This window comes from Pseudopodoces humilis, chromosome 11 (genome assembly GCF_049639895.1).
Source record: "Pseudopodoces humilis isolate 2021_Gansu_Grassland_sample_001 chromosome 11, ASM4963989v1, whole genome shotgun sequence".
In the NCBI taxonomy this organism is placed as follows: domain Eukaryota; kingdom Metazoa; phylum Chordata; class Aves; order Passeriformes; family Paridae; genus Pseudopodoces; species Pseudopodoces humilis.
In genome coordinates, this window is record NC_142210.1 from 7,752,489 (window position 1) to 7,774,699 (window position 22,211).

Genomic DNA, 22,211 nt, shown 5'->3' on the forward strand with positions numbered 1-22,211 from the left:
CATCTGGGCAGTAGTTAAAGCTGTCCCAGTTCCCAGACCAATGCCTCTGTCCCATAACCAGCTCTCCTTTCCCCAAAAGTTGGCTTTGCCAGCTCCCCTGGGTACAAGAAAGTGGTCTCTGCTTAGCCTGCAAATACACGAGCTTTCTTTTCAAATACAAACTCTGAGTGCAATGAGGTGGAAGACACTCCTGAAATTGTGAACTCAAGCGGCAGCGCTGAGCAGGAACTGAACCCAAACTCTCTCCACCCCAGACTTCTCCAAACTGCCTTCTCCAAACACCTGGGCTCTCTTCAGGGCAGGCAGGTGCACAAGGTGACAACACCTGTCCCTCTGCACTGCCAAGGGAACAGGAAAACCAACAAAAGCCCCTGGGGGGAACAGCAGCCTCGGCAGGCTGCAAGCCCAGGTGCACATTGTACAGTGAAGGGCTGCCCTGGCCAGAGCAGCAGCCAGAGACACTGGGAGCTGAGGCTGTCCTCCCAGAGGCTGGTCAGGACCTGGCAGCAGCAAGAAACAGAACAGAAGCTGCTCCTGTGGGAAATACCAAGGGCCTGATAGAGAGAAAAAGCAAAGGGTGTTTTCTTGGAGAGTTTACCCTCAGCAGTCACACACGTGAGAGCATCGACTCAGAGTGCAGCCAGGAGAGCTGAGATGAGGTGGTGCCAGTGCAAACACCTCCTTCCCCATGCAGCACCAGCTCTGCCAGGGCCAAGAATATCCCCATTTCAGGGGGGTTTCCTGAAGTAAAGACCTCCACGGGAGGAGAGTTCATACTGCACGGCTGCAGTCTGAAAGATGGGCCTCTTAGCTCAGATACAGCAGCCAGTTTGGGGTTAAACTCAGACTGTCTGATGTCCATTAAGATATTTTCCAAGGCTCTAGGTCCAGTTTCACATGGGAAAATGTGCCAGAATGAATCAAGCTCCTCAGAAGCAAAAAGTCAGTAATTAGTATGTGGGACAGGGCACTGCAGTGTCTAAACAGAGATGCGACGAAGCGGAAAAGCAGGGAAGCAGATGCTTGCAGGTCACAGAGATGAGCGCACCACCTCCAGCATGAAAAGGAAGATGCGGGGGAGTCTCCAAATGGTGGGCTGACATTACAGTGAGGGGAAAAGCAATTTCTTTTCTTCCTGGAGCATAGTCATCAATGGAGCTGTTGGCACAGGGAGTGGGGAGTAGCTTCAGATTGATGGGCCTGGTTTCAGATGTTGAAACACAGGGCGTATCTGGCTCCTTCAATGGTGATCAGAATTTGCTTTGTGTCTGACAGTGGAGCTGCTGCCCATAGATGAGACAAACCCTTTCAGGGCCATGGCAGGCTGCAAGGGCCAGGATAGCACCTGGATGAACCCAGCTAGCAGGATCCCACAGGAACAGCATCCTGACAGCCACACCATCACCCTCACACCAACCTGTGTCCTCTGGCAGAAAAATCTAGCTACGGGGCAGATGAGAGAGGAGACAGGGACCTGTGCCTCTGAATCACCACCACCATCTGTAATTTTGTCACAAGTCCCATGATCTGCAGTATTTTTCATAAATCTCCTGCCAATGGAAGCATGCTATTGCATGGGCTATTTGGCACTGTGGAAGAATGGAGTTAATACTGCCACACTGCCTGGAACAGTTTGAAAATGTGACAGTTCCTAGAGGAAATCAAATATAAACCTAAACATTTTAATTCTGAAAACCAATTAATTTTAAAATTAATTTTAAAAGTAATTTTATGATGTTTGGAAAGCAGGTGCTGTTGTTTTCCCTGCACAGGACAACAGAATTTGAGGGATGGATCTGCAGAGCCACTCAGTCTTCTCATGTCAGTGACTGCAAAGGGGCACAGTTTGATCATGGGCCCTGAAAGCCAGATCCCCCTCCAGCCCCTTTAACCAGCACCCTGAACGGACAGGGGGGAGCCCTCTGTGGGAACACAGGGAACGGAAGTTTTCAATTTTATTCCTTCCTGGGGCTCCATAAATCTTGCTTCACAATAAACCCATCAAAATCAAGTGAGCCATGAAGCAAATGGGAAGGCCCTGGGTGGAGTAGTTCACTGTGTGTGCCAGGGCTGAATGAAACACTGGAGAGTCTGTTTAGCAACAAATAATCTTCATCAAGCTAATCTTGCTATCTTCCTCAACCCTCCTATTAGATTTCCTTAAATGTATTGGGCAATGCAGATTGTTTGGCTTTCTCTTGCTGCAATAGGCTATAGCCATTACAGCTACCTGTCTTTCATCCACAGACGGAGAGATCTGCCTGTCTTAAGGACAATGTTGTACCCAATGTCAAACAAACATTCACAGAAACAAGAGTTTTTAAGACGTTAATAGCATAAGCACTACTTGCATTAAAAGGACTGATGCATTTTAGCACTCTTTCTACAACTTCAGGCAGTATTTTAACTTTTCATCCATCAGCATTTCTCTCCCTCCCTTCCTCCACTCAAGTCTCTCTCCAGTCAGAAGCCTCCCACACACGCCTGTACAACTGACAAGGACCTGGTGAAAACCATGACAAGGACACATACCAACACCTGTCTCCTTCCTTCCTTCCAGACCACAGGAGATCCCTGTGTGCCAGCTCTCTGTGGATTACATGTCTCTGTGGGCACACTCAAGGAGCCTTGGTGATGCACACCAGGGATCAAGCCTGGTCCAAGGGCGGGAGTGACTCACAGACAGCTTCCGCAGTGAAGACCCGGTAATGAACTCACTCTCCAGGACTGAAGCAGCACCTGTGGGGTGCAGATGGCAAGGTGTCACCCCAGGACACAAGGGGACACAGCTGGGAAGCAAACAAGGCTGCAGACTAACACTGGGCATAATAACACCTCAGTAAACTGTTTATTTGCAAGGAGTACAGCATTTTCCATTTAAATCAGCTGCCCTAAAGACTAAGGGGCATCAGAGGCAGTTGAGCCAAACATTCAGTGGGTTGTTTGCTGTTTGGATGCCATCCAGCTGAGAAAGTTATCCCAAAGCCCCTTTCTTCCTGTCCCCAAAAGATAGCAGCACAAATGTAGGAGGCTCAGCCTCACAAATCTGGCAGTCATTTTGCCAAGGAGAAAGAATGTCAACGCCAATGCAATGAATGATTTCAAAGAAAGAGAGCACAAAGGGGATCAGCTACAACAGAGTGAATGTCCCTGCTGCCCTGAGGGATCAGCATGCCCAGCCCTTCATGCACACCACAAGGCAAGTACAGACCCCAGGACTGCCTAAGGACAGGGTCTAACCAGGGCAGGCCAGCACTGCAAGTGCAGCACCACCACAAAGGCACAGGTGACAAATGCCACACACCACAAACCCATACAGTGCCGTGGCAGAGGACATGCTGTAGCTGGGCTCCTGAAGCTGGAGGAGCTCCAGGGAGACAGGCAGGTGGGCACGGTTGGTTGGGGGTGCAGGGAGACTCCAACCAAGTCAGTCCTCCCTTTCTCCCTACAGCTGCAAACCCCACAGGTCCACACAACCAAAAAATATCCCTGAAAAATAACCCTGGGATTTGAAGGTAGACTTGTAAGTGCACTGTGCTGGGGAACTGTATTTAAATGGTTATGACAGAGGTTTTAATATCCCTGGTTTTACATCTTCCTTTTTTATTACTGATCTGCCCAGCAAGGTGTTTCTCTAAAAGTCTCTGTGGGTGTATGCGGTAAATTCAATTACAGTTTTCTACAAGGAGACCAGACAGACTTGTTTGACATCAAGAATACAGTCTTCACTAAACCAGTTAATTTAGTTCAGCAACAGTGTATGGTTAGGAGGCGTGGATTAAAGCACAGAGAACGGAGATGAGAAAGAAATGATTCCCAGCAAAACAGCTCCCAAGTGACCTTGTTGTCCCATAAAATGAGAAGAAATAAGAAAGCCCGTGCAGCTTGCTTCTCTGCTGACCCAGGCTGACAGGACTCCTGACTCCCACTTCTAGACAGCTCCAGATTTTTGGCAAACAACTTTTGTCCACCAAAGGTAGACATAATTGAAAAAAATCCTCTTTCCTTTTCTCAGAGGTCCCATGGCCACAGGACTTAAGATGAAGGTTTTGGTTTAGCCAGTTTTATCAGATACAAGTAACCTTTATATACTATTTTCTTATATTGAAAAACAAAAACATCACAAAAAAAAACCAAAATCACTTCAGCACAGGGTTCTGACACTTAGTTCCTTTAAAGTAAATTTAGCACTTCCAAGAAACCCACCCTGGTGGCACCCAAAATAAAGCTCTCTTAGCCACAAATAGCTGCCTGTCTGCACGTTTCTGTCACAGCCTGGCAGAGGGCTCCTTCAGGAGCTCCCTCTTTTATGCCAGCTTAGTTCTTCAGCCATCAACAATGGTAGTGAATTATTCTGGCAGCAACATTACCCATTAAGGACTGAACTGATATTATCAGTATTAGGACCGTAACCACATCTGTTTACTACTAGACTGTGTTATAGTTGAGATTTATTACCTTGAAAGATCTGGCTGTGGGAGGAGATCTATTAAAAACACAAGCTGAAACCCACACTCTCCATGGAAGTGCTAATGGAGATATTTCAAATATATACCCTCAAGAAGGCAAGCCTTTGTTAGGAGCATCCTGTCAGTCACCAGATCAGTGTGTTTGAAATGCACCTCCTTTAAAAGAAAGATGCTTTCTAAAAGGTATGTATGTGACTAAGTAACTAGGGGGAATGAAACTTTTGAGCCCTGGAAGGAGAAAATGATTAAAAAAATACTTTCCTCCATCTGCGTGGGCACGTGTGTAAAAGCACATTTCTCCAGCAGGTAACGGATGTCTCTGCAGCCAGGGCAGTGGATAATTATTTTCTAGTGGGTTGTCACACTGCATTCAGCCTGCGTTTGCCTGACAGTGTGAAATCGGAAGGAAGCTTCATTGGCAATTCCCACCAGACATCAGAAAACCTCAAGCATGTAGAAAAGACTTTAATCTTCTTAAACCATTCCTGCGCTCTCCTTGAAGAAAATATCACTTCTTTTTTGAGGCAGGAAAAGCAGACTTTAGCTTGATAAGGATTCAAAATTATTTTAACAAAAAATATTAAAATACTGCATTAAAAATAATACATTAACCTGCTACAGTTGGAAGCTTTCTAACTTCACCCTAAAACTGTGAAAGCCCTACAAAAATACTGTTAAATGCAGCTGTGCATCAGCTATGGGTGTTTGCTAATCAAAGTCAATCAGGCAGACGAGGAGGCCTCAACGGGCTTTGGACCAGGACTGACAAAAGGATCCTCTTTATGAGCCTGCTCCAGAGGCTGACCCTCTTCATCTGTGGTGATTTCAAAGGGAACTGAGGGTATTCAGAAATCTTGAGCTAATTTGCTACATAATAAACAAGGTTCGTACAACAGGGAAGGCTGCAATGACTCACCGTCGTTTAAAAGGAGCCTAGGATGAACTGGCCTGTTTTGAATTGGCAGCTTGGCCTTGGCTGCACTACAGAGGAGCAGCAAAGTCTTTGATAAGTTAAAGGAGCAGCAGGCACCTGGGAGCAAGCATCCAAGTGTCTAATAGCAAGGAAACCTGACTAGAAATGCACTATCAGAACCAGGGAAAAGTTTAGCACATCTGCCATACGAGATCTGAGAGCCAGCTCTTGTGTGTAACACAGCAAGAATAAAGAGACCAAATAAAGAGGTGTACAAAAAAAAAAATCCATACAATGAACGCTTCCAAAGATCTTTGGAGCATATCTGCAGAGAGCAATGAAATGCCAATGGAAGTTCATCAGGTGCCTTTGAAGGGGCTGGCTCAGGCACAGAGGCAGCACTGGGGCTCTGCAAAGGCTGTTGGTGGTGTTGCCAGCCTCACCCACGGGGTCACACTGCTGCTCTCTCAGAAAGGCCTCACCACGATGGTGCTGTACAGATGCCCTTTAACAACTCTAATAAATGCTCTTTAATTTGATCATGATCTTAGAATCATCTCCCTTGGGGCAGGGCTGAGCTTGAAATAGAGAGTTTACTATTTTCAGAGAGAATGGAAAGAAAGTAATTATTAAATCATCAATGTCTTTAAACTCCCTAAGTTCAGTGACTAAAATGTCTGGCAAAGCAGTGCCAGGCACAGTGTTCAAGAGGAAGCACTTTCACCTCCTCTTTCCATCTCATAAGGCTTCACTGAACCTGTACAGCAGTGGAGCTGTCAGTGATGTTTCAGCATGTGAGCTGCAATGCCCTTCAGATATGCCTTTGTTGTTGATCTCTAACCACCTGAAAGAAAAGCTCTAACACACAGTAAATACCTGGGTCCTGGATGTTTAAGCCTGCAAATAAAGCCCACACTTTCCCGTGACATTGTGTATGTTGCTGCCACTAATTACTGCTTTCAGCAGCTGTGGACAGGTCCCCCGTTGTTGTGGGCTAATTTACACAAGCAAAGGCAGCTCGGACAACCCTCACTTCTTGTCAGCCTGGCTATTCCTGACCATTTATCATTACAGATTATGTGTTTTACAACCGGCGAGACCAAAGCCAACAGGCCGCAAGATGCAGCAGCCACTTAAAATACCAGTCATCTGCTCCATTTCCACCTTCTCTCCTCTCTGTGCATAGTTAGCCTTACAACTGGGTTATAATAAGGCAAATGATTTGGTAAACAATTCTTCATTTATTTACTTGGGCAAGGTTCCTTTGACTTCAGCGGGAGTTCTGCCAAGCCAGGGATCCTGGACCAACGCCAGTGACAAAATGCCCATTTCACTGGAATGTACAATTTCCTATTTACTTGCCAGAAGTCCCCTGATTACCAGCTTCACAATAGGCTTTGTTCTTTTCACCCAGAGAACAATCCAATTAATAGCTCCTCTCCTAAAGAGGCTGAAGAAGTTAAGCAAAGAGGTCCAGTTACCACTGGCAGAGGTATGGCCAAACTGATGTTTGCAGGTACCACTCCTTTGGGGTCTAGGCTTCTCTTCCAAGAGCTGCCATAAAAGAACATTTTGCATTGTCACGTATGCTAAGACATGTTATCACATCTACTCTAATGCACTGTGCTGACACACAGACAATACCACCTGTGTTCACTCACTCTTTCGAGATAAAAAGAATTCCACTGCGGAAACCAGAAAGTTATCAGACAGTCTGACAGGAAAGAAATCCAACCAGAAAAATAAGTTGTTCTGTAATTGGCCCAGCTGCTGAATTTCTTATTCTGTTTGCCCTCTAATTTACTTCAACAGCTCTACAGAACTGGGTCCTGACTAACCAAATCAAAGCCCCCACTTAATTGAGTAAATGTCTCTGTTAATTTAAGGCTCTGGCCAGAAAATCAGAAGACAGCTAATAAACAGTTTCTGTATTTAAAGGAGTGATGATTTCGAGTCTACTGATTATAAACACACACTGTCAAATTACTCTTGTCTCTTCTCTTCAAGCCATAACCACTCCCCTTCTTATTCAATTCCTTCAGCCCGTCCGTCACACACAAGGGGAGACAGCTTTCTCCTTTGAGATTCCCATCACTCACAATCCCTTTCTCTCGGTCTGGCAGCGATGCAGTGATGGATGGTCTATTTTCCCAGCCTACGTGGAGAAGAAAAATCATACTCTCCTTACAGCCACTACCCACTGTTCCCTCCGCTCTTGTAACTGCTGTGCTTCAGCTTAAAAGGCATTCTGATGTACAATGTACATAATGAACAATATCACAGGATTGTTTTAAGAACAATATCATTTACTCAAGGTGCAAACATATATGTATATAAAGATGTGGAAGAGTTATTATGTCATAAATTTAAATTCTGAAGATGAAAAGCTTTACTGGCAGACACCTCTTACTCCAGAGGACTGCAGTAGTGCCAGCACAAGTGTTGAAATGTTGCAAAGCCAGAGCAAAGCCTCCTGTAACGCAGTAGCCAGCACGATTGTGTGGTGTATCCTGCTTTCTTTTTTCCTAGCAGCCACAACGGTGATAATCCACATCCCACTGGAAACTTAGAAAAGGAGCAAGTTAAGTTGAAGGAAAAAGAGCACATTTGCTTATTTATATTGTTTAGAGTCAAAGCAATCATTATAAGCATGTGCTCAAATAATCAGCTCCTATGCAATTATTAATTTGCAGCCACAGTTATTAGGTAGGTAAATCCACTCTTTTTTTGAAAATGCAGGTCAAATATTTATCTCTGAGATACATTAAATGTAACACAAAATTGCATTAAATGTATATATAAGACTGCAACATTAACAAAATTGAAGTGTTTAGACCTTTCAGACCTTTTTTAAAGCCTTGACCTTGGAAACAAATAAGGACAGTGTTATTTTAATGTGCATTCAAATTTTAACAACACAGTCACACAGCTCTAGTGGAATTCACATTGAGTTTCCACTGTAGATTGCTCATCATTTCATTATGGTTCATTATGCTGATAACTGTCAGAAAGCATTAGAAGCAGGAGCCTTGAGTAATAGCACTGAAATGGTAATTTAAAAACAATATACTTTCTGAAGGAAATACAGCAGTGCACTAAATTCAATTAGAAGAGGGGAATGTAAAGACAAGTAAGTGATGTTTGCTGTTTGAAGTCAGGCTATTCAGTTTCTTGATAACCTAGACTGGAGAAGGTCCTTTTCAAGCAGGCACTCTTCTCTTGCATCTCATTAAATCTCCTCTTACTATTTCCAAACTTCTCCAGTATAAACTGTCTTAAATGCAACCGTTTTTGAAATATTTCGGGCCATGACAAAATATCAGTCAATCCATCACTCCCTGTTTGGGTGACACAACTGACTAAATTATTCAGGGTCATTTACTGAGGCAGATTTCAAGCTGGACAGTCCATGATGGTAATCTCTCTTTTGTAAACGGCTCCCAATTAAAAATCATTAATAATTTGAATCAAACAGACAATATAAACAATACTAAACCGTCCCATTCTCGCTCATAATCTGAGTATTGTTTGTTAAGAGTTAGAGAACCCAGCTCATTAATGGTGGGGACACAGGAGCAACGCCCATTAATTTGGGTGGGAACTGCACCTGCCTGCACCAGACTACAATTCACAGGATATCTCCTTACAGAGAAGGGAATTCAGGGACGAGGGCCATGATTGAGACTGATTTGTTTTCCTGCCTCATGGATTCATCTGTGGCTAAGGCAATTTATTCTCCATCACATTGCTAACCTTATGAAAGACCTTTCCCCTCTGCAAGTACTGAAATATAATGAAAGTCTGTAGGGTTGCCTTGACATTACTTTTGCAATGCTTCTGAAAGGGAAAGGCATCTGTGTTTTCCATGGTTTGGGCTCAGGTGCAGTACAAGTCTATCATCCCATCCCATCCCATGCCCAAGCACACAGCTGACAAGCCCACTGTGCTTCAGAGCTCAAAGTCTGAATTCCCAAGTTTGGCCAAAGCAGCAGACCCAGGCTGGCTCTGCCCCTCGGTGGTGACACATGGGTGACTATCCCCAGGAGGCAAGTTTGAGGGGAAAGATGCACCAGTAAACACGTGTATGCCAGAGTTTCTGGCCTTCAACACAGCCCACTCCGCTGTCTCTACACCCACACTGCCACAACCTGCTCTTACTTGCACAAATTTTACACCAGACATAATTACTCACTCTAGCAGAGCTAAAATAGAGCAGAATACTAAAAGCAGACTTTGAGTAACTTGTTTAGGAGCCTGATGCCTGGCTTAGCTGAGATTAGACACGGTTTTTACAGATCAGCAAGGGATGGCGATGTCAGAGAGTAGTATTATGGAAAGGGAAAACTCTGGAGCACGTCTCCTGGCCAGCACACCAGGAAGTAGTTACTGCTTTTGTTACTTATCCTAGGAATCGAAAGAAAGGAAAAGGAAGAGGAATTCTCCAACTCCCTTTCATCCACTAACACAATCAAGCTAATGGAAAGCCCTAACAATCTTCCTCCCCCAACCTAGAAGGCAAGATAAGTGACAAGACCAGCCAGTTTACTACTAAAGGAAATCAATAGCCAAGGGTCAAAGCTTTACAAAAACACATCTTAAGAAGGCTGAAGTTCTTAATCTTAAAAAGTGTTTAGTAATAATAAAGAAGGGATCAATCCACAGTCCATTCCAGGTGTTCTTTCCAAATTATCCAATGTTACTTTTATTCACCTGGTCTAATAGTTCTCCAAGTGAACAGAAACCTGATTTTACAAGCCAGTGGAGCAGAGTCTATCCTTTTGCTAGAAGAATGGATCTCAGATACTGTGTTTTATTTCTTCATTAGCGTGCCGTCACACTGAGCGATTACTAAATGCAGGCCTGAATGAGAATACCAGAGTTAAAGAGAGCATAATGAACAAAGAAGGTGCCAGATTATTATGGCTGTCAGCATAAGGGAATTGGGTTTGTCACCTGGTTTAACCAACTGGTAAGAACTGATTACAGTCTGAATCCATCTGAAAGCACCTTTGATGTTTATGCTCCCTTCCGTCTACACATCTTGTCAGGAAAGTCAGATGAACGTCTCCCTTCTTCTGAAGGGTGTTCCTCCAGCAGAGGCCCTGTGAATGCTGTCACTTGCCCCAGACACATGGGCAGAAGGCCACTCAGAGGGGGAGCGTGGCAAAGGCAGAGCCCACAGAGCCCTGTTTTGTACCTGGGCGGCACCACCTCCCTTCCAGCACAGCTAGGGCAGGGCTCAGGGGGCTGCCAGCGGGCACAGCAGCCCCACAGGCCAGCTCAGAACACCTCCTGCCTCGTCCTTCACCTTGGATTGCAGAAAAAAAGCCCTTCATCTACAGGAAAACCCAATGCTACAAAACAGGACCTCCAGAGACAGGCCTGTTTTCCAAGAGCAGGAGTCCATAGGATTTTGGTGTTGGCTTGCTTCTGCAGGCAGAGTCCTCCTAGGCTGTTGCAGAGATGAAAACGGAGGCCAGCACCACAGCCTTTGCCTGTTCTCCTTCCCTCTTTGTATTTCTGAGGTAAAAGACTAAGATCAGGAACTCCAGCTTTGTCTGACCCCCCAAGACAGGACTGGAGAAGAGTGCCTGCAGCAGGCCCAAGACTTGGCAAAAAAGGGCTAAGCTTGCAGGGGTGCATTTTGCAATACCAGCAAACATACTTATCATTTGCCTATGATTTCCCCATCTGGAAATGTTTTCCTCTCTCCTCATACTTCACTAACTGCACATGCCTATTTATATTCAACCAGTTGATTACTAATTCGATTTCAATTTGGTCAAGATATCATTCACAAGGACCAGTGCTTTGAAAAACTTCTGTTGGTATAATGTTATTTAGAGTGTACATTCCAAACAATAGTTTTGTTGTTGCAGAAGGACATTTTTCCTATCAAATTGGTCACATTTTAGATCTAGTAGTGTAAATTATATTATGTGAAATATATATATATGAAAGCATGTTCTTGCCCATTTAGGCAAGGTTTCACAATACAGTTAAGCTCCATTCCCAGTCAATACTTGGCAAGGGATATATGCACCACTCTGCTTCCTACTAAGCAAAAGCAGCTGCTCTTGGCTATGCCCTGGCCTCTTCAACCACCACCCAGCAAAACTCACTGCTGAAAAGAAGGAAATCACTGGAGAACAGCTGGAATCAAGGGGGTGAGGGGAAGGGATGAGTGCTAACTTAGTTATGGACATATTCTGTTTCTGCCTTGTAAGGGAGAAAGTAAGGTTTAAATAAATGTGAGTCATCTCTCACAAAATTAATTCTCAATATATTAAAATGTTACTAAAGAAATATCTCAGCCTTCCCTCACTCAGACACACACACACTTTCTCTACATAAACGTACAGCTGAACTCCAAAAATCTGGAAGCACTTCCAATAGCTTTCAGGGAAAGCCACACATGGATAAAATACATGGTAAAATACAGTCCTTTCACTTATTGTTTCAAACTGCTCTGCTCCTAAGAAAGTGAAAACCAAAGAACTAGATGATCACAATTTAACACCAGGACATGCCTGGATTCCCAGGTCTTGGACTGCACGAGCCATTAACCAACACATAGGACAAGAAGTTTATCCAGCAACCCTGTGACTGTGCTCAATGCATCTCTCCTTCTCCCTGATGAAGGCATTTTGATGGAACTCAAGCAAATTCCATTTGCTGCACATGATGTATTTACCTACACAGGATGAAATAATGTATAAATATATATATATAATAAACTGTGCATTGGGGTTTGTTTCATTAAAGTTTAAGATTTATTATTACCACCCCTTTCAGAAGAACACTTAAGTTCCCAAGGGTCACCAGCTATATTTCAAGCAAATTAGAAATATAATGAGATTATAAATATTACCTGTTTACCTGAGGTCATACCATTACACAGAAAGCTTTCACAATTTCTATAAATATGGATATTTTAAAGAGGTGAAAGGTGATGTGATCTACTGGCCATGTGCTCAGACTGGAACTAAGGCCTGTATTTTACTTCTACCTGTGTTACTAAGGTGTGCAAGTCCCTCTTTTGTGTCTTCTGATTTATTTACACTGCAAGCTCACGAGGGTCTGCACAACCATGCCACCATTAGGAACTGAGGGCTGAGAACTAACACTGCCACTCAGAAGGGTGAGCCAAAATGCAACCTGCATCTGCAAAGGGCCATAAGAGCTACTGAATACCGAAAGCAGAACGCTTTTTAGAGACACAGAGAAGAAATGTGTGATAAAAGGGGCAAGAGATTGTTCAAAGATGAACTTACGAGTGCAGGGCATGGAGGCAGCATCATTTTCTGCTCGGAAAAAGCCCCGGTCGCAGGTGCAGGACGTGGAGCCTTCCCAGATGGAGTAGCTGTGAGGCGGGCATTTGGCACAGGCAAAATCTGTCGAGAGAGCCTTGTAGTATCCGATTTTGCAAGCTAGATGGAGGAACAGGAAGGGAAAGTGTTACTGGCCTGGGCTGTGATCATAAATTGCTAGGTTACCCATTCAAAATCAAGGCAGGAGACATTTCAAAGAGATCTAATGATGTCCTCTTAGCCCCAGGTGAAGAATTAACAATCATCACACTGTTAATGAGTAGTCCTATGTCAGGGGATACTGATTTCTAATTCCAACAAGGGCCATTTTAAAAGCTGGCTTAGAGGTGGCAAAAAAAAAAATAAAAATTACACTCTTCTGTTGACAGTGCCAGAAAATCAGCTGCCCCTTTGTGCTCTACTGTGGAGTTGCATGTGGCTTAACCCATGTCCACCTGCACCCCACAGACACAGAGCTTGACAAAAGGGGTGCAATTGGTTTATTCCACGACCACTTAAGGAATAGCAGCTGACGATCAAACACTGCCAATTTTTAAGAGGGAGTGGAACAGGAACCCAGCATGCCCGGAAATGGCACATCTCCCTCCTGGCAAGGCAGAATTTGGCTCTTTCTCCCCAAGGGAGATCAGCAATGCTCTCCCCTGCTCAAAGCTGGGGCACAGCAGTAAGTGCACCGCTGACACCCAAGCCCATGTGCGGTTGCCAAGCTTTCGGTGACATCAGCTTCATAAAAGCAGGACTTACACAAAAGGCTACTTTTACATCACTTGGAAAAAACTCATTGGCATCATTAATAACACATTTTCATGGTGGCTAACAGGTATGTCATCCTAGAAATTTCTCCCCTGGCTAGAGAAAAAAGCCCACCATCACCATTGGCTTTTAGCACTGCGGAGAAGAGAGAAAATTCCCAGGCATGCAAACCAGTAAAAAAGAAAGGCTGTTCCCAGTATTTACTGTGTGACTCACTCCCACATCTTGTCATTTATCACCTACACTGCCTTTAGGGTTCCCCTGCTACACACAGGCTCCTGTTGGGAGGGCATAAGCCCCGCACAGCCAGGGCTCGCTCTTGCTGTTTCAACCTTCCCTTAGTCCCCCCTCACTCTTTCCCTGCTTCTCTCTTAAAAAGCCCTCCAGTGGGAGATGGAGAGGGATACTAGTAACACATTTATAAAAGAGCAAGTTACTTCATTCTTATTAGCCAAAGCCTTTTATGAAATGTCCTTAACAAGTCCTGACTTTATGATGTGCCGCGCGCCATCTGCGAGAGCACTGGGAGATCAGCCCGGTGTCACTCGCCGGGGCTGTCACAGCACCAGAGGACCTGGTGAAAACACACTGCTCAAGTGACTGAGATTTACACTTCCAGAGCTCACATGCATCGTGGTACTAGATAAGGTTTGACTTGCAAGGTGTGTTTTGGCCATGCCTCAAACAGCCTTGGGGTTTCAATTAAAATCAGCAGCCGCAGCTCTGGCAGGGAGAATCGCAGGGGTCAAGCCCAGCCTGACCACGTCAGAAGCAATTTTGGTCCCTGAACACAAATTCAAACCCACCATGTCTGGCCCGCCAGCCAGGCACTGGCAGGATGCAAAGGCAACACCTGGAAAACAGCTTATTCTGCTCGGGATGGGAATTGCCCAGCAAAACAAACAAACAATGATAATAACCCTTCTTTTTTTAATTTTTTTTATATGTGATTTGCACTATCTGGTGAGCAAATTGCTGTATCACTACATGTCCTGGGTTTAACAACAGCAGCAGTCAAGTGGCAGATACTGGTCTCAAATATTACTCCTGGTTTTCACTGTCATAGCTCAGATGAGAAATATGCCTAGGTCTGTACACAACCAGGACAGACTCCCACAGGCAGGATCTTGCTGCCATATATAAAGACAAAGCATTGAAAAACAGAATACTAGAGGAAACCAAGCTGACTGCTTTTATCCACAAAATTCTCTATTACTCACAGTTTTAAAAACTAAACATGTAAACTCTAATATTACTCTTAATATGAACATCACAATCCACAGAAATCATTAAACACTGAGCTTCTAAACATCTTTAGCATATTTGGGGTATTAAAATACTTATCTACTCAACAATCTAGCTCAAGGCTGAAAATCCTATTAGGGCTATAACATGCTTCTACAAAGACAAGAAAATGTCACAGGTAAAGATTTTTGTGACCATTCCTCCCTGTCTTTTCATTCTCTGTGGTTTCAAAGGGAATAGATGTATCCAGTGGGTACTGCAAGGTCAACACTCTGTAACTCAAGGATTTTTTTCCCCCCTTTGTTTCACGCACTGTGTTTTGTTTTCTACTATATTAAGCCAAGATCATTAATATTTCAAGACCTGAAGAAAGCTCTCCAAACACAGTGGCTGCTCCTGAAGCACACACAGCCATTTTGCTTCAAAAATAAACTACTCCTGAAGACAGTTTTCTTCATTTTAGCATGCTTGGAGATTCACCACATTTCATAAGAGACATAAAAGGGCATTAGGGAATGTGCTGCATTAAGCCAGGAGTTCTTTGCCTCCAAGAGCTCCATGGTATCACCACTTAAAAACCCAAACCTAATCCTGTAAAAGCTGTTCTTAGCATGAAGTGCTGCTGACACACCTATTACAACTATGGATGGACTTTTTTTTGAAAGGTAATGATTTAGTAGGCAAACAAGAAGCCTGTACAGAACTCATTCCCTGGAAGTCTTTATTGCTTGCTCATGTCAAATCTTCAGGCAGCTGCTTTTCTAGGAAGGATTTGCTGGGTGAGACTCAGCATGAATGGGGCTCTTACACAGTTTTCGAAAGATGCCTTTGTAAAAAGATTAGTTCACATGTGCAATGCAAACTTTGAGTTCAATTTCTTAGCTTTGCCTTAATTAGTTCTTTCTGTTAGGTTTCTTTTTTTATTTTTATTTTTTTTTTTAAGGGAGAAAAACCTTTTCTCACATTCAGGTCACTCACAAGTGTAACATGGTTACAACCAACTACACCACTTGCAAAGGAAATTCTCAAACAAAAATATTTTCAGTTCACCATTTCTCCTCAGAACAAATCACATTAATTTAAATGGCCATCAGCTTGAAATAATCATGCTGATGTCTTTGAGTTATAATATTAAAATCTATTTGATTTCTATTTCTCTTAAAGAAAGACAAGATATAGCAAACATTGCTGCCATGCAATTTGCCTTGCCTACATGCTTTTTTCCTTCTCTTTACCAAATATATCAGAGTGATACATGTCAAAACTGCAAAAATTGTTCTGAAGAATTGTGGAACTTCAGTCAAATCTCGATGTAAATTTTCTCAAGCTGTTTTTCCAACTCAGTTTTCACATTAAAACCTGATTTTCAGACTTAAAGTTTCCTCAAAAAAAAGAGGAAGAATACGTGTGTGGGCTGCAAAGTCTGCTTGCTTGGTCTCTCCAAATGTTGAATTTTCCACTAAAAAATTTCAGACAGCAATTTCAGAATTTAAAAACTCCTCTAATCACATTCTTTTTAAACACTGCTACAACAAAATACTTCAATTGGTTTTAACTATTTTTAAATAAGCTATGTTGTTGGGTTTTTTTATTTGGGGATGGGGGAAATACTGAAGAAAGTTATTCTTTCAAATTTAGAGTTTTTTAAAAGAATCCCCCAGTACTTGCTCTTAAATTGTTATGCTTGTGGAAATAGCAATAATTCCCTCCATCTGAGTTTGGAAGAGGTCTGTCATACCTAATAGTCCTTGAAAAAAAAATCTAAATTGTGTAATGTTCACAAAGGGCTGGATAAAGTAATCATCCCAAGCTCTTTGCTGACAAGTTCCTAAACCATTAGAAATGCAGTGCATATCTTGAAAACATCTCAGGGAGCGCCAGGCAGAGGCTCTGGCAGCGCCTGGAGGCTGAGCAGGACCGAGGCAGGGACGGGAGACACCCTGAGCCTGGCTGGCAGCTGAGCAGTGATGGGATGGGAAGGCTCCAGAGGGCCAGCCCCGAGCTGAAAACTGCTGGGCAGGAGCTCTGGCAGCAGCCCTGGACACCAGGGACCAAAGGCAGGAGAAATCCTGCTTGAATTCTCAGCCTCTGCTGAAGGGGAGGACTTGTAACCAAGAAAATATTGATTTCTGATTAGAACCTAATAAAGTGAATAGGGAGAAAAACAAGCACAGAAACGTGGTTTTGCTCAAGTAAATCCAGTTAAGTCAATAAACTGCTATTAGAAGCAAATGTGACAGAGATGTTCTGAAGTGCTTATTCACAACAGCCCAGTGGGATGCAGTCCTGCACTGGCTGCAGAGCCATGGCCGTGAGAGCCCTGTGCCAAAGGCTGAGCTCTCCACACGAGAGCCAAGGGAAAGGGCTCTCAAGCAGGACAGGACCACAACCAAACCATGCTCCTGCTGCCCAAAAGAAACCCTCTGCACCTCCAAGAACATTTATTGTCACAGGCAAGTGAGCAATGCCGCTAAAACCTGTGGACTCAGCTCAGTTGTCGGTTTATGCTTTTTGAGGCAGAAAAACATGTTAGCTACATACGCAAGAAAACTTCAAAATTCCTTGAGAAGAGATTTTGACTCAAATCTCCCTCCACACACAACAGAAGAGGGAAAACCACTTTTAAGTCAATGACTCTAGCCAACTTTAAAGAAAAATTCCAATAATAGTGAAATGAAGGACAAGGCATAAAATAATTTAATAAGAGATACTTCAATGTCACGTTTATACGTTTCAGTGAGAAAAGAAATTTATGTTTAAAGACTTGAAAAAATACTTTGATAGCACATTTGATGTGTTTCATCACTTTTTCTACAGCTCTTCTCTTTGGAAATATTTTGAGCTCACGTTTTAACTGCACCCTTAGGAACAAGAAGTTACTTTTACTTTTCCCCTTGAATGTTGTTCTTAGTTTCTAAGAGGATGGATTTTCTCTCTCACATCATAACAAGAACTACATCTGCCACATAAGAAGGCAGCATCTTCTCAGCCTTCTTTTACTGTTATTGCCATTTCTGAACAGATTTTTGTGTGTTAATTATAGAACTCAATTGTTTGGATAGTCTCTTTTGATGAGCTTTCTGCCCCGCACCATGAACCCCTCTGTTATTGTACAGCTGTTTTACTTCCAAATGCTCATCAGGGTTTTCTAATTGTCAAGCTGTCCCAGCAACTAGGTCTTTTGACCTAAAAGTCAAAGAAAGGGAGTCACCCTTGTCTCCCCGACATGAATACCCCGGCAGTCCCAGTGCCCCCCCCCTTACCTAAGAGACAAAGCCTTTCCAGATCATTGCCACTACAAGCATAATTGGGTTTTGGGTGAAATGAGAAGATTTAAAATAGGATGAATTAATGAGTTTCTTGTAAAATTAAGTCGTTCTCCTGGTCCAATCTAATTACTCACTGTAATGCCCCTGAGGGTGATAAATAAAGATCCTTAGAAGCCAAGCAGGAGGGGAAGAAAAAAAAAAGAAAAAAGCTTTCTCTTGAGCATTTCTTAAAAGTCAAGTTGTAGAATGTGATGTGATGTACCAAATGCTCTTTCCAAATAACGTCAGATTCCTTTGATGTTCACACTGTAAGATCTTTGCCTCCTGTTAATAATGACTGTCCTATTGCTACACATAAAAAGGAGCTCCCCATCTTTAACTCGTATCTCTGATGAGAAAACCAGTATTTCTACACACAAAGCATGTATTTTTGATGCATGAGTGACACGAGGAAACACAAACACAATCCCACTGGGGAAGAGTCTAGACTGACTGCAGAGCACCTTTACTCCATGATTGGGTAAAAACTCAGGAAGTTCAAAACAGAAATAAAGGGACCTTGGAACATAAATGTAGCATGATTTGAAACCCAAACTCTGACTACCCCAGCCACTGGACCTGGACATGCAGATACCCAGGAAAGTTAAGTACTCAGACCTCCTTTGCAAAGCTGCAGCATAAACCAAGTGGAGGAGCTTTTTACACACCCAATCTGAACAACCATTAAAAAAATAAATTAAAAATCTTTGGTTATTTTTTCCCCAGTATAGTTTCCTTGGCTACAGGTCTGCTGCTAGTCCTGTGGTTTGCTGATTTAAGGCTGGGGACTGATCCCATGATGCCAGTCACATCAGGAGTCAAACATCTTTGGCAAATCTAAGAGTATCTTGCCTGATGTGCATCCATGGAGACATGATAATCACCCTGTTGATAGGCGGCCAGATTTTTATTTGGCTCATGGGAGACTAGAAAGTCAATTGCCTACCTCAATTTAAAAAGTTAAAAGAAGTGAGGAGCTAGAGCAACCTTTGGAGTGGAAATGAATCACCACCACCATCCAAGGTCACTTATTGAATCCTCAGGAGGGAAAGGGATGAGGCACTCACTGCTAACAGCAAGGTGCCCATTGCCACAGCTTGTCAAAGACAGCAGGGAATGGCAGTGCACTGACATCAGCCAGATCCTTCTGCACATCCATTCAGGCACATTCCCATCAGGTCCACTTTAATTGAGTTCCTCTGTACTCAGTTCTCTCCTGTAACACTTCACTTTCACAGACTCTGGTGGACCTGGAGGGCCAGCAGCCAACACTGCCAGTGAAAGCCAAGACAAAAAGGTATTCAGTACCTCTGCCATGTCCTTGGTCACTAGGTCTCTTCCCCCCCTGAGCACTGGGACCGTGTTTTCCTCAGCCTTCCTTGCTGTGCCTGCAGGAGCAGGTGTCCTCAGTGTCCTTCATATCCCACACCAGACAAACTCCAGCCAAGCTTTGGCTTTCCTAACATCTCCTCTGCATCCTCAGGCAATGGCTACACTGTAGAATTCTCCTGGGTGCTTCTCTTGTGTGTCTGAGCTGTGCCAAGGGCTCCCTGCCCATCCACCTCAGCCTTCTGCAATACCCCCTTTTACCTTCTGCAGCTGCTGTGCACGTGCTTGCAGCAGCTTGTCCTTTAAAAACCCACCAGCCCATGTGGGCTTCTTCACTGCCCTCCTGATAAAATTCCTGAACAAGACAAAATCATCTGACCTGAATTCCAGAGCTTTAATTTCTATGGTTGCTTTGTTTTTTGCTTTTTTTTTAAATATACATGAAATCCAGGGAAATAAACCATGAAAAATGAAGTCTCCAGCACAGCAAAGGGCACAAGCACAACAGGAAAGGACATCTGACAGAGCAATCTGTTCGAGGGAGAGCTAGAGGCACTAACAAAACTGCCAGGTGTATGATACAAGAACCAGAATGGCCCATTAATCCCAGCCAAGGAGGTCCTGTTCACCTGGGTATCATTTTCTTTGCACAGCCTTCAGAGCCAAGTGCCAGACGTTTTTGCCATGCGCTTGGGCACTGCACGCTGTGGTGCCTGCACCCACGGCACCGCTGGCACGGCCACACTGCCAAATCCTCGCTGCAGGGACAGAGTTTGTGGGTTTGGAACAGCACCAGTTCTCCTGTGTTTTACACAGAGAAATGCTTTGCTTGTCTCCTACAGAAATAATATAAATCAACTTTTACCTCATGCAAAAGAAATATAATTATGCTGATAACACAATCATCTCAAAACCTGAAATCTGCTTCATCAGTCCCCTTTTTCTAAAGAAACTAGATAGTTAAAATCATAAACAAAAAAATTAAATACATATACAATTCATATATTAACTTTAATAGGTACATACATAGAAAAGTCAAAAATGAAAAATTAGCTTTTTTCCTTGAAAATTATTAAGTATTATTCTGAACTTTGCTACAATTGCTAAAAAACTCTTCTTAAAAATATACAAATTTGAAAATCTCACACTTCTATGTATTAATAACAATAACAGCTTATCTGTGCAACCCTCTTCTCTGCTACAGCTGTGGTAGCTGGGGGGGAATAGCTTGACATTTCCCACATCATGCTCACTCCTGGTCTTTGACAGCGCCCTGATCTCATGTTAGCTCTGTCAATCAGCCAGCCCACAAAGCTTCCAGCCCTGCACCAGAGCAGGGAACAGCTGGAAAATCTCACCAAGGAAAATCAGCCCCTGGACAGAACACTTGCTGCACTGGGTTTTTGTCTGAAATTAAAATAAAAACAGAAAGCTAAAAATTCAAGGACTAGGTAAAAAAAATCATAACTGAAAATAACCACAAAAAAAAAAAAAAACAAAAAAAAAACCAACCTCTCAGAAGTCGGCACTTTCCACAAGGAGTGAAAATCCCAACCTGCTCTGCTCTCTACAGGAAGATATTTGCTAGGACTGGCAGTGGGAGCGAAGCGCGGACAGCCACCAGCGGGAAGCACTGGGGACACTGCGCAGTGGCACAGGGACATGTCCCTTCCTTCTGGGCAGCAGAGCACTAAAAGCACACACAACTGCACGTTCAAGTGCTTTAACAAAGAGGAATGTGCTCCTGAACTGGGGACTTGGCAGGTCACTGTTTGCATTTTTGCTTTTTAAAAGTATTTAAGCAACAAACAGGTGCCCTGGTACAATAAAGCTCCCTCCAGCCCTGCCAGCACCAAGGGCTGCGGGCATCCTCAAACGCTGCTGCCTGAGCCAAGGGTTCAGATGTTCTGCTCCTCACGGTGCTCAGGCTGTCACTCTGCTCTATCACAGACTTCATCTAACTTCCAAAGTTTAATCACCTTTATACAAGCTCTGAGATTTAAGGGATGAGTCAACTAATCAGTTTCAAATAATTACTCAATTAGAAAAACAAGTTGATGGATTCCCTTGAAGAGAAGTAGCACAAGGAGAATCACAAAACTGACAGATTTTCAAGTAAAACAAGGTGGGGTATTTTTCAAAAAAATATTTTTTTAAATATTTAAATTTTTAAAGAAAATCACGATTTTTGTTCTTTAACAACTACATTTTACAGGGGAAAAAAAAAAAATCCCTACTGAAGTTTTATGATATACTCCAGTGAAAGCTGATTAATTGGCCTGAATCTCCACATTAACAGGACCTAATCCTCTTGTCAGGAGACCTGCTTACAAGCTTCTCTCCCCAGTGGTGTAAAAGCACTGATGAGAACAGAGATCTGTATCTCAAAAGCACTGTCCAGCCAGCCTGGGATTATCTCTCATCTCCTAAATCTTAACAGCTCTGCAGAAAGGCAATTAAACCTCCAAAGTTAGATAAGCCTATGTTAGAGCACAGTATCAGCTTGAGCACTTTAAGACAGAAAGGCCTGACACAGCTCTGACATTACTGTTTAAAATGTCTATTTGCTCCTAACACAACCATCAACTCAGGGTCCTGGACTTAGCAAAGATTGTACTCATAATGTATTATAGAGCATCTAACTAACACATTCTTCTCCCAGCTATTTTAAAAGTGCTTGTATTTTACACAGGCTAATGAGATCTTGAAAGTTGGCTGAAATAATTATTACATTAATACTCCTTAACAAATTGTCTATTGAGGAAAGATTTTGAGGACTGATCCTGCCCTTAAATCCCTTAATGCTGTCTCTTTTGTGCAAGTGGAATTTCACTCCGCAGCAGAACCCAGCATAGCTGTAATG

At 43.3% G+C, this 22,211-nt stretch overlaps 1 protein-coding gene across 4 annotated transcripts in view; it reads right to left on the reverse strand.

The window, feature by feature from the left end:
* Positions 1 to 22,211, reverse strand: part of EPHA4 (EPH receptor A4) — a 105,548-nt gene that overhangs the window by 51,301 nt on the left and 32,036 nt on the right. For all 4 annotated transcript variants that reach the window (XR_015773451.1, XR_001331765.2, XR_015773450.1 and 1 more), the window contains one exon: positions 12,657 to 12,812. Coding sequence is in view for 1 of the 4 variants with exons in the window: in XM_088061086.1 (XP_087917212.1) it covers positions 12,657 to 12,812 (156 nt within the window). In the remaining 3 variants the exon portion in view is untranslated. The remainder of the gene's footprint in view (positions 1 to 12,656; positions 12,813 to 22,211) is intronic.